This window comes from Aulostomus chinensis, chromosome 12, assembly GCF_037954235.1.
Source record: "Aulostomus chinensis isolate RoL2024-O1b breed Wild chromosome 12, RoL_Achi_v1.0, whole genome shotgun sequence".
In the NCBI taxonomy this organism is placed as follows: domain Eukaryota; kingdom Metazoa; phylum Chordata; class Actinopteri; order Syngnathiformes; family Aulostomidae; genus Aulostomus; species Aulostomus chinensis.
The window spans coordinates 12785161-12796156 of record NC_141331.1 but is presented as its reverse complement, the minus strand read 5'-3'; the positions used below and the strand labels follow the sequence as shown (position 1 = coordinate 12796156).

General features: G+C 43.3%; 1 protein-coding gene across 1 annotated transcript; it reads right to left on the bottom strand.

The window, feature by feature from the left end:
- Positions 1-234: 234 nt before the first annotated feature.
- On the bottom strand, positions 235-10040 carry tnfsf11 (TNF superfamily member 11). The gene is made up of 5 exons (XM_086220233.1): positions 9964-10040; positions 8555-8801; positions 6568-6603; positions 3775-3901; positions 235-2143 (listed from the first exon to the last, which is right to left on the bottom strand). Exons 1-5 carry the CDS (start codon positions 9978-9980, stop codon positions 1704-1706), a joined length of 867 nt encoding a protein of 288 aa, XP_086076359.1. The 5' UTR covers positions 9981-10040; the 3' UTR covers positions 235-1703.
- Between the last annotated feature and the right edge of the window lie 956 nt (positions 10041-10996).

Below are 10996 nucleotides of genomic sequence, written 5' to 3'. Positions count from 1 at the left end.
TTATAGAGCCAATTGTTTAGCTTTGGTTCCAACTTTAAAAGTTTTTCTCACACGCAGTGGGGCCTCAATGATCAAAATGTCTTACACGCGTTACAGTAATGAAATACTGGTCGTGGCTGGCATCCCGTGCAGTCTGTTTCTTGTTTATTGCTCAGGTCATTTTGTGCTGTGGTCCAAACGTCTGCTGTGAGTTAGCAGCGCTGTAGCAACAGTGGGCAGTTTCTCTATACAACCTGGAATGAGCTGGTGGGCTGCAGCAGGCTAAGATATGGCATGACTTCACTCTAAGGCCATTATGGCTGCAAAGATTACAGGGATCATCAAGTTGCACATCACAAAGATATAACAGACAGGGTGGCCTGTTTATCATCCTCTTCACTGCAAGCACTAGCCATGAAACATGGTTACAAAAGTAGGGTTTTTTTTATTAAAACATACACAAACATAAATTAAAAATGAAAAAACAAAACAAAACGCTGAATGGAAAAGATCTATCACATGACACCAGATGAAGATTTTACAGGTATGCTACAATCTTGTAGAATAAACAATATATCCATATTGCTTTTGGCTAGGCAAGTGCACACAGAATTGTCAAAAATCAAGATACATAAATATGGAATTTAAAATGAAGCCCCTGTGTTTTAATAACAAAAAGCATGTCTAATATTTCCTCTAAGTGCTGCGTAATGAATGTCATACAGACATAAAATATAAATGATTTGTACAGCCGAGAGGTCACTCTAACAATGACCCGTCTCTGTATTTCTATAGCTAATAAATAAATATTTAGTGCATATTCCCATTTACCTCACTGAAGAGCCAAATGAAAAACAAGAATTAAGTTAAAGATGAACCAAACTCAACTTGGTTCCTCTAGTTACAGAAGACAAGAGTCTATTCGTGTCATTAATGGCCAGACAGTCCAGCTATCTGCATTGCTTGTTGGTTGTTAACCAACAGATGTCACTTCCTCCGCAGTTTAACATTGTCCTGTAATCGCCTTCAATGAAGCAGACCACTCATTATATTTCAGTAAGACCAGGTAACAAATGAGTTTTGGGGGCACGCTCATGGCCTTCTTATTTCAACTCTCAAAACTTTCATGTATTGAATTTCCACAGTTCCTTGTAGATTCCGAGGGTAGTGAATCAAGGGATTTACTGATGAGTTACCGACTGTGAGGATGCCTCTTTGCCTGCCTTGTTCACACTGACAAAAAAAAAAACAACTTTCAGGAAAACATTTATGCATTATGGTTCAGAGGAAGGCCTGGGAGTTTTGTTATTCTTATCCTGTGCTAATCTTCTAAGTACAAACAGATGCTCTATCAGTGTTTCCATGATGAATCCTTTTCACTGAAAATCAGCCCAACTCCTTTCGTCGCTCCCTTTTGATTTGTTTAATTAGAGCATACACACATTGCTGTGCACAAGTCTAAAATGTCGCAAGTGAAATGTTGACTATTTCTAATATAAACCATGATACAAACAAAAAATAAAATCCAGTGCTATTTTGAATAATGTGTTGAGAGCTGTGTGAGGGTTTGTTGCGAGACGAGTTTCTCATGACGGCTAATGGTGAGAAGCAGTATAAAAAAAAAAAAAACACATGCAAAATAAAAACTTTTTTGACAGACAATTACAAATCAGTGGTTCTTTGGCATCAATGTTCAGTAGCATGTCCGCTCCCAACATGAAAATTCAGTTACCCAATTTTATGGCCCCAACATACGTCCCTTCTCCCTCTGGGTCCAGCATCCAAGCGTTGGACACGTTAACAAACAAAGCGTCTCCTTCCTCCAGCCGAACCCCTCGGCCCTGCTGGGCGCAGTACATGTTATAACTGGTGTTGTTCCAGCGCATAGTGCTGCCCGTCTTCATCAGCACCACAGCTTTACTGTTCTGTTTGATGCTCTCGTGGTAGACGTACTGGATTAGCTGGGTGTTGCTGACATCCACCGGCGGGACTCCGTTCTGACTGCTGTCCTCTGGTACGTACTTGTAGTAGCGGAAGCAGGTCTTAGCATAAATATAGTAGAAACCAGACTCCATCACAAGCAGTTTTCCCTTCTGGTAGCCCACCTTGTGGCGGTATCCGTGCACCTCGTCCCAGTCAATGGTGATTGCCTTTGGTTCCCCCTCTGCGAAGGAACAACAGCGGTGTAAAACAACAACAAAAGTTTGGGTTCATCCATTTGTTTTATAATACACCAAGCAAAAAAGAAAAAAAAAAGAACCATAACACATTTTTGCCACAAAGCATTTCCTGAAAGTGTTCCCGTCACCTTGTAATTCCCTAGGATCTGAACTATCCTTGATATTCCCCTGTCTTGAGTGAGCTTCCAAACATGCAATGCTTCAGGGGAACTGGGAACCAGCGAGGGAAGAACCAATCATCAGTCTTTCCAAAAATCTCTGAGGAACAAGCTACAGTTGACCTTATCACTTTCATTCTTACAAATGCAGCGTTGGTTTGGCGAGCGTCGCCATGTAAATTCAGTGTTATATAAATGTTTGTTAGTTCTCAGTCCTACTGTTGGCTGTTATTCATTAAATAGAAACTACATCACCCACCATGCCTGCTGCAGCGTAATTCCTACTCATACAAAGCTTCTCAGGGCTCCAGTGGTTCCTTTCACAAGAAATACCCTTCCGCAAAAACCCTGATCATGAATTAGCTGAAGAGTTGAACATATTTTATACCAGATCTGATCAGCTTCCTAATTTTCATCATCTTTATCTTCATCATATGAAGGCGAACTACCGTGTTTCTCTCAGTGTTTGCCTTCAGTGTACGGAGGGGGGCGGAGAACACTACAACTGCTCTGTTGAAATTTGTACTGAGGCTTTTGAAAGTAAAGATCTACACCATGCGTATATGCCTTTTTCCTTTTTTTTTCTGGTTTGATCTAGTATGTTGTCTCTCTGACTTTTCAGAGGGTCCAGGTTAACAGGACACTGTTTAGTGACCAGACCGGGACTGTCTCCTGTACCCCCCCAATTTCCCCTCGAGGACCATAAACTTTTATTGTATATTTCAACTGCTGTCTTGAGACCTTTGCAGCTCAGGTGAATTAGTCTGCTGACGTACGAAAAGGTTCAGCATTTTCACTTTGTAAATTGCTAATTCTAATTCCCGATGGATGTCATCTTCATCCTCAACAGCTGGTAAGACAAGTACCTCTACATCGGTCCATCTGTTGTAAGCTTTCTTGTTATTCTGCTCCTTGATGTCGCTGGGATATCACCAATTAACAATAGTACGCCGGTTGAAATAAAATGTGGCGAGCCCTGAACCAATTGCAAATGTTCTGTGGAGAAAGACCCTGCAGTCAGATCAAAGGTAGTTCCTCTGATGGGTTCTAGGTCCTGGGAAAACTAGAGGCTCTGGATGTGAGCAGGGGCTGCGCTTGTGATGTTGCACGGCGTTAGAAATGAAGGAAGTTTATCAAGGGAACTTCCCTCCGCTTTCTCTGAACGAGGAGCAGGGACTCTGGTTCTGGGTTAGATCCCGATTTTTACAAGAAAAACTACAAAGGGTCAAAAGGTCAGAAAAATTTCAGCCTCTGACTTTTATAATGTACGTTTTGATTGGTAGAAAACTTCTGTGTCGATGTTACGAGCAAAACGTGTAACTTTAGCATCTCAAGCTGTTGTATAATTGCCAGAAATCAGTTAGCAGAGGGCAACAATTTGCAAATCCTTGGTTACTGTGTTACTTTGAAAATAATTAAGTAAATATATGCACACACATTAATTCAATGAGACTCACTCTTAGAAAACTCTTGATGTGCTTTGATTGGTAGATGAGCAGACGGCAGGTTTTCCTTTTGAGTTTTGCAACGTCTGTTTTTCCTTGTGTCTCTCAGCGCATTCAGCACCGGCTCTGTCTGCACTTCCTGTAGAAAAAAAAAAACAGGAAAAAAGAAAACAATGAACCAAATACTCAATGATGATGGATGGTTTTCTGGTGTGTGTGTGTGTGTGTGTGTGTGTGTGTGTGTGTGTGTGTGTTATCCTACTCTGAGATGTTTCCCAATTTGAAAATTACACCCACATCGGTTAAAAAGACATCCACAATTAAGCCAGACCCACTTTTGATTTAGCAACAATATGATTTTGACATATTTCGCCCACGGCTGTGTTTTGCTGTCTCTTTGTGTTCTTCTGTGTGCGTATCTGAGGACACATTGATTGCGGGTCTGTGTGCGTATGTGTGTTTGTGTGTATGTCATCCATCCTCTTTGGCGAGCGTGCTAACTTAATATCACAGCGGTGGGTTGTGCTCCGGGCCAGAGGCTGTGACAGCGAGGCCTCTTGGTGAGTTTAAACTTTCAGACAGCTTCTCACAGATTTGGCACAAACACTATCTGGACAGGATTCAGCCCAGAATGCTGATTCTATTCAAGGTCGATGACGCCGCCATCCTCAGCCTAAGCCGGGCTGTCCTCCTCTGTCAGGCAAGACGGAGCATATACACTCTGTCTTGCCTGACAGAGCGCTCAAGGAAAAACATGGTTTCCAAGCAAGTAAACAGTCACTGTAGCAGAGCTGCCAACTCTCTCACACATCTGGCATTAAGATACGAGGCATGACTCTTGTGTTTAGCGCCTGTATCTACAATCCCACCACCATCACCAACCGTCATTTAAATTTGAATAAAACTCTCTGATATGAGTGTAAGATTGTGCAACGGGCAGATAAATAAATGCAACAAATAACAAATCAGTCCAAAAGTCATGCGGTTGAACTTAGAGGCCCGAAGGTGTTACAAGTTGAAGCATTTCAGTGTAACTGGTGAGTGCAGTAATGTCTGGTATGCTGCATGTTTCATGTCACTCCTACTTCTTAGCTAACAGTTAAAAAGGGAAAGCAAAGTGTTGAAATGGATCAACTTTTTTTCTTTTTTTGAAACATAGCGGCTTCAAAACCGCACGTAGCAAACACAGCAGTGACTCCTTTTACAGAGCTGCACCTGCGCTGCACTGATGTTACTGTGGAGTGTTTATACAGACACATTTGTTCTCACAGTCATATTTACAGAATTCGCTGCACAAACATGTTAGGAGTGCTGCGTCTTTGAATGAGGTGGACAACATCTTACCAAGGCCGCTGCAACAAAAAACTACACTTGCCTGATTGTCTCTCCATTGGGGGATCTATCTTGATTTGTGGTGAGACAACACTATATCTCTTTAACTAGACAGAGGATATTATCCAAACACAATAGCAGCGGCTTGGCAGCTTATTCAACAAAAACAAAAAAAGTGTAGAATATTGACAATCACCGCACGGAAGGATGTGTCTGACTTGACATATACATCCAGGAAGGGAGGCGTGATTGCACATGCTTGGTTCTGCAGCACCACACACCGCATACATCCCTCAAGGTCTCTTTCATGTTCAGGAAGGATTTCTATGATGCTCCACTGGAACTGAAGTCCTCTCAATCAAAGCTTGGCCAACAAAGCTGACTGTCTTCTTGTGTTTCACACTCCCGTCAATCAGCTCTCTAGCAGACTGTAAACATCAAAAATCTTCTCACCACTCCCGATATCATGCTGACCACATCCCCGGCCCGGTGTGGGTCGGCTCTGCACATCCTGTCTCACATCAAAGAGCTTAAAGCTGACAGCCGTCTTCTGAGAGCTGCTCTCTAACTGATCTCCCGGACGGTCAGCTGAGCTCCAGCAGTCTCTGGGTGGACCCTACCACAACACAGCCTGGGCCAAGTGGACCTGTCACCCTGACACCTCATAAAGCTCCCAGCTCGTCTCCCTGTATGCCGTGAGAAACAGCCGGGGGGGGGTAAACGACACAATGAAGTCTTCAGTCCAGAGCAGGCTGGGTGGTTTGTGTAAACACCCTAGCAGGAATACCAAGGGAAAACACAAATATATAATTTCAAAGGAATTTAAAGCATTATGGGTAACCAAACACCTAGAAATCCTTTTATTGTTTTCTTTTACTTCCTGGATGAGTTTTCACTTTACTTAAGTGAAACCGCAGCCAAAAAACAGACGGTGACTCTGAGGAGAGCCGGCATGCTACTGATCATCCGAGCAACTCTGCAAAGTGTCGAGAAGAAATTCAAGAATCTGAAATGACATCATCATTGAATCCAGATCAAACACGACCACCTTGGTGCGGGTCTAACTGAAGCACAACTGAAAACACATCATGACTACTGCCACTGCAGAACCATAGATGAATACGGCACATATTTATTTTTTTCTCCTTGAACTCTTTGGCTTTAAAATCCATTATTACTATGCTTCTAACATAAACTAACAGAAGGAAATAGCTGGTATGCTTTAAAACATTCAAGAGGCAAATTAATGTGAACCTCTTTGGCGTTATTTTTGGACTTTGTTTCTCGAGTAATGACAACATGATCGCAGCAAATGAATTTAAGTTGACCAACGCTAAGTAGAAAGGCTGGAGGTTGTGTGTGTGTGCGTGTGTGTGTAATGTCAGCAGGAATGTATGCGAGTGAACTGTGCACCAGTAAGAGGGTGTGTTGAGTTTGTCGTGTTGCCTGGGGTCAACCAGGGGTCAGACGCACCTCTATGGGCCGATGTGGAGCTGTGGTCAAATCTACCTGGAGACAGAAACAAGAGGCGCAGAGGTTAGAGAGGGATGAACCTGACATGAGGACATTTTTTTAGCCCTAAAATTTGTTTTAAAGGCATGGAGCAAAACCTCCAGACACCGATTGCGTGCAGACCTCTTGTAACATTAAACAGACTGAGAGTTACACAAGAGGTACACAATAGATGGCATCAGGCCTAACTTCCTGCCTTTAAGACTAAATTCAGGGCTAAAAGGTTCTACAGCCTGTAAGAAAAGATTTGAGCATTTTATGAATGAAGGCCCCTGACAAGTGAGATAATTATTCTCTACAAAGGATACAGGAAGTCCAGCAGCAGTGTGTGTGTGTGTGTGTGTGTGTGTGTGTGTCTGTCTGTGTGTCTGTCTGTCTGTGCAGGAGTTTAGTTATTTTCCACATAGTCTGCACTGCAGCAGGCAAAGGTCAAAATGATTTTTAGTTTATTAGCAGCACTTCCCTCTCTTAGAACTGGCTTTGTGCGCATGCATGCAAATTAACACACACTCGACTGAATCACAGCACTGCACATTCTTCTGTTGGCAGATTCAAGCTGCCTCCTTTGTCTCCTGGAAGTCTTTCTACAGGTGTTGTGGGCAATTGAGGGCCAAGTGCCAAACTGTAGTTCACCAGTAAACCCTGAGTCACGTTAAGAGTGCGGCAGCTGTCATCCACTTTAGAAAAGACTGTGTGTGAGTGTGTGAGTGTGTGTGTGTGTGTGTGTGTGTGTGTTCATTCAAAAACCCAAGAGTTGTCTCATACCACTGGGTATTCGAGGAACGCTTCAGATCTGTAGCGTCTCTGTACACAATCACGACTATGATCACACAGCCGGATTTCTGCTCTGATTTCAGCGGTTTTCACTCGTTTAGATATTCGCTGCGTTTCTCTCAGCTGACAGCCAGCATGGAACAAGCTACTGCATGCGCGTGAGCCAAAGAAATTAAAGTAACAAACATTCTGGAAAGGAGACAAACAGAAGACAGATGATCTCCAGGTGAACTTAAAGCATCCTGACAGAGCCGAGGAGATGTGGTCTGCTCTGTTGGCTTGTTGAAACATGACTTTTATTTATCTCCAACAAAAAAAACTGCCAAAGTAACAATAACAATCTCAACAGTATGTAAATATTATTTTGAAGGAAAATGCATCCAGACTATGAATGTTAAATGAGCTGACAGAAATCAACGCTCCATTTAGGGACGTCTACTTGATAGCAGGTCTAAACTTCTCAGTCAGACCAGCGCAAACGTCCAGATCCCTTCCTGAACTTCCCCAGACAAACTCCCTCTTCTGTTTATGCTCCAGCAGTTTAGAGATTATGACACACGTAAATTAATAATACGACCGAGCACACTGCATGTAAACACGGAGAGCTACAGCCTGCGGAGCCTCAAGTCCAAACCATCTGTATTTTTTTTTTTTTTTTACAAAGAAGACATCTCTGCAAGACTGTCGCGCGTCTGCAGCAGAGAGGAGCGCTGAGATGTTATCACTTGACTTTGAATCGAGCTGGAAAAGATCTCAAGCTCGGTGGAAAGTTTCACCTCCTCAGATGCTATCAGCCAGATTTACAGTGTTGTCAGTAAATGCCGCAGAGGCGAGAAGCCAGAACTTCACGCACAGAATCGCTTTCCTTTTATTTACCCCCCCCCCCACCACCACCACCACCACCACCCACCCACCGCTTAATAGATAACACCGCTTTACTTCCAAGCCGCCAACTTTGCTCGGAGTCCTTTAAGTGCCATTTTTATGGCATAATAAATTGCGTAAATTGCGCTTGACTCTGTTAACTCGTTGTTACCTTGGAGTGAGTTGGTGACAGCATGTATACATAAACACCACATGTAGCCACTCGCTGCACGATTGAAAACCACACACACACACACACACACACACACACACACACACACACACACACACACACACAAGTGGAGCCTACCTCTTGCAGGTAACCTGTCAGATGTAATAAGATCGCCACGCTAGAAGCCACCTGAAGCAATCCCATAACAGCGAGGGTCCCGAATAGGAGCGGCCGGTAAGTTGGCTCCGAGCTCTGCACCGGGTGGAAGCGGTGCTGCCCTGCCTCCATGTCGACGGTGCTCCGCAGGTAGCCTCGGTATTCGCTGTGGTGGGTAGCTGCCATGATGCGCGCCGTGTGTGTGCCGCGGGGCCAGGTCCCAGACTCACTGCGAGGAAGGAAGCGGAGAGAGTGCAGCAGTGGTCGGCGGTGGGAGGGCTGAGAGAGAGCGAGAGAGAGAGAGCGCGCCAGTGGGAGAGAGAGAGCGCTTCTCCGGAGCCAATCACAGTGTGTTCTAACCCAACCGCGGCGGCCGCACAGACCAGAGCGCCCGACAGGTAAAGTGAGCTTTTTATGGCTCCAGAGGACCTTAACAGACACGTACGACCACGTGATCCACCCCCTCCTAACGTCCGTCTCTGTGTCACAGAGGCTGACAACAGAGATGGAAAGGGGGAAGGAAGTACACGCATTACTCAGTTACTAAGTCATGAAAGAAAATACATTTTGATTTTAGAACTTAAAATCAGATTATTGGTCAATTTAAGTTTGGCCCTCAAATGTACCGGTAGGATCCATTATTGGTCACAATGGAATATATCATTAATAATCAGACTATCAAACTAAAAAAAACAAAACAAAACAAAACATTGTGTTTTCATGAGTTTAGAGTTGCATGTTAAAAGTGATGACCTATTTTTATAGGCATAACCGGAAGGGATGGGTTCTCTTGATCAGAAGCCAATGGGATTTTGGATTATTGCCAAAAAGTGGCAAACAAAGGATTTTTTTTACACTAAAATGTTCACATATTAACAGTTTTCTTCTTTTATTTATTTATTTATTTTTTTAAGCTTTAATGCAATCGTTAGTAGTACAACTCTCTTTGCTCTTGGACCATTCAGGAACCAGTTGCATCTGTGCAGCCAATTGCAACCTTAACAACGGACATTCCTGCTGCCATTATGAGGACATACAGAGGACGAACAGGGATGAGGAAAAGAAGCTGAGGCTGAGAAGTAAGTGGATTTAACAGGTAAACCAGTGCGATAAGTGATGAACGATAAGTGGACGACCTGAGGAATTCCAGGGAGTCCAGTGTCACGTGATGGTCCGGTAAGACATGAATACATTTGAGGGTGGGAAGAAAAGACAGGCTTTCAGCAGTTACGAACAATAGATGAACAATATTTCAGTAATTCTGCAGCCAAGACAGTGAACCGTTAGCCGTGGGGCTAACCATACTTCCTTCCACCAATGCCACAGAGTTGTTTTTGTTTATGTCTCTCTTCATTGGACTAGTATTTCATGAGATCCAGTCTGATACCAACCCTGCACTTTCTTCCATGACTGGACAATTATTTCCTGCTTACTAATTTTTGAGCAATTCTACGCTAACAAAGTCATTTCCATGCAAGGTTAAACTAAGCTTCCTTGTTCTAATTTTATTGTTAAGTTTGGTTGTGAATAAGTGGGTGATGGTGCTGGCTAGTGAGATATCTGAGAAGCCAAATGTAGAGAATTTTTGATGGTACGTTCATGACCCTGCAGGCTACCGTAGGTCATCCTGAGTGAGGGGGAGGGGGCTGTGAGAGGCTGGAATTTCTAGCCTCACCACTAGATGTCACATACAGTGTGTAATTTTACAAAGACACTGAAGCCAAACCTCAACATGATTCACACATGTAATGACTGAGATGAGACTATTTCTCAAAGTGCAACAGTAGCAGTCAGTCCAGATGTGTGCAACCAAGTTAACTCTCCTGACTAGCCGAGATTGTTAGCATGCTATAGCCCCTCCCAGCTCTTGATGACCCGGGTGGGCAGGACTCACAATCCCCATTGCATACAGCCCCAGGCAGGATGCCGCTTCAAACTGATTGGAAGTCGTGACACAGGTTCATGCGAACATCTCAGTCAAAGTTCAATATTTTCGTGAACACGCAGAGGAGATGACCTTCCTGCCACCACACAAAAGCTGGCATGAAAATGGGTTAATTAATGTCTTTGCGTTGACTTTATATGTACTCCAATCACAAGTGCTGAATATCTTTGGATAACATTATTCACATCTTGTAACATACTGATATTGATTAGCTTCTGATTGTGTTTAAAGTATCTGGGAATTCACAAGTATGCAAAAGCAGTGAAGATAAATGTGGATATAGCGTTACAGGAGCCTATATGCACAGGCTAATCTCGCACTGATAAGCTCAATAGCAAGTGACAATATACAAAACGCATTTTGGAGAGGAAGGAGACTTTAGTCATTTGGTATTTGACTATCCTGAGCAACTTGTAACATAATTATGACATTCTTTTAAAAAAAAGTCTCATTGAGCAGTACGTGTTGAAAAAAATCAA

Bases quoted from the DNA above. Each gene is read 5' to 3' on its own strand.
- tnfsf11 (XM_086220233.1), bottom strand. The intron at 3,902-6,567 runs GTGCGTCTGACC...TTTTTTCTACAG, and splicing joins CTCCACATCGGCCCATAGAG to GAAGTGCAGACAGAGCCGGT. The intron at 2,144-3,774 runs GTGAGTCTCATT...GTTCCTTCGCAG, and splicing joins ACATCAAGAGTTTTCTAAGA to AGGGGGAACCAAAGGCAATC.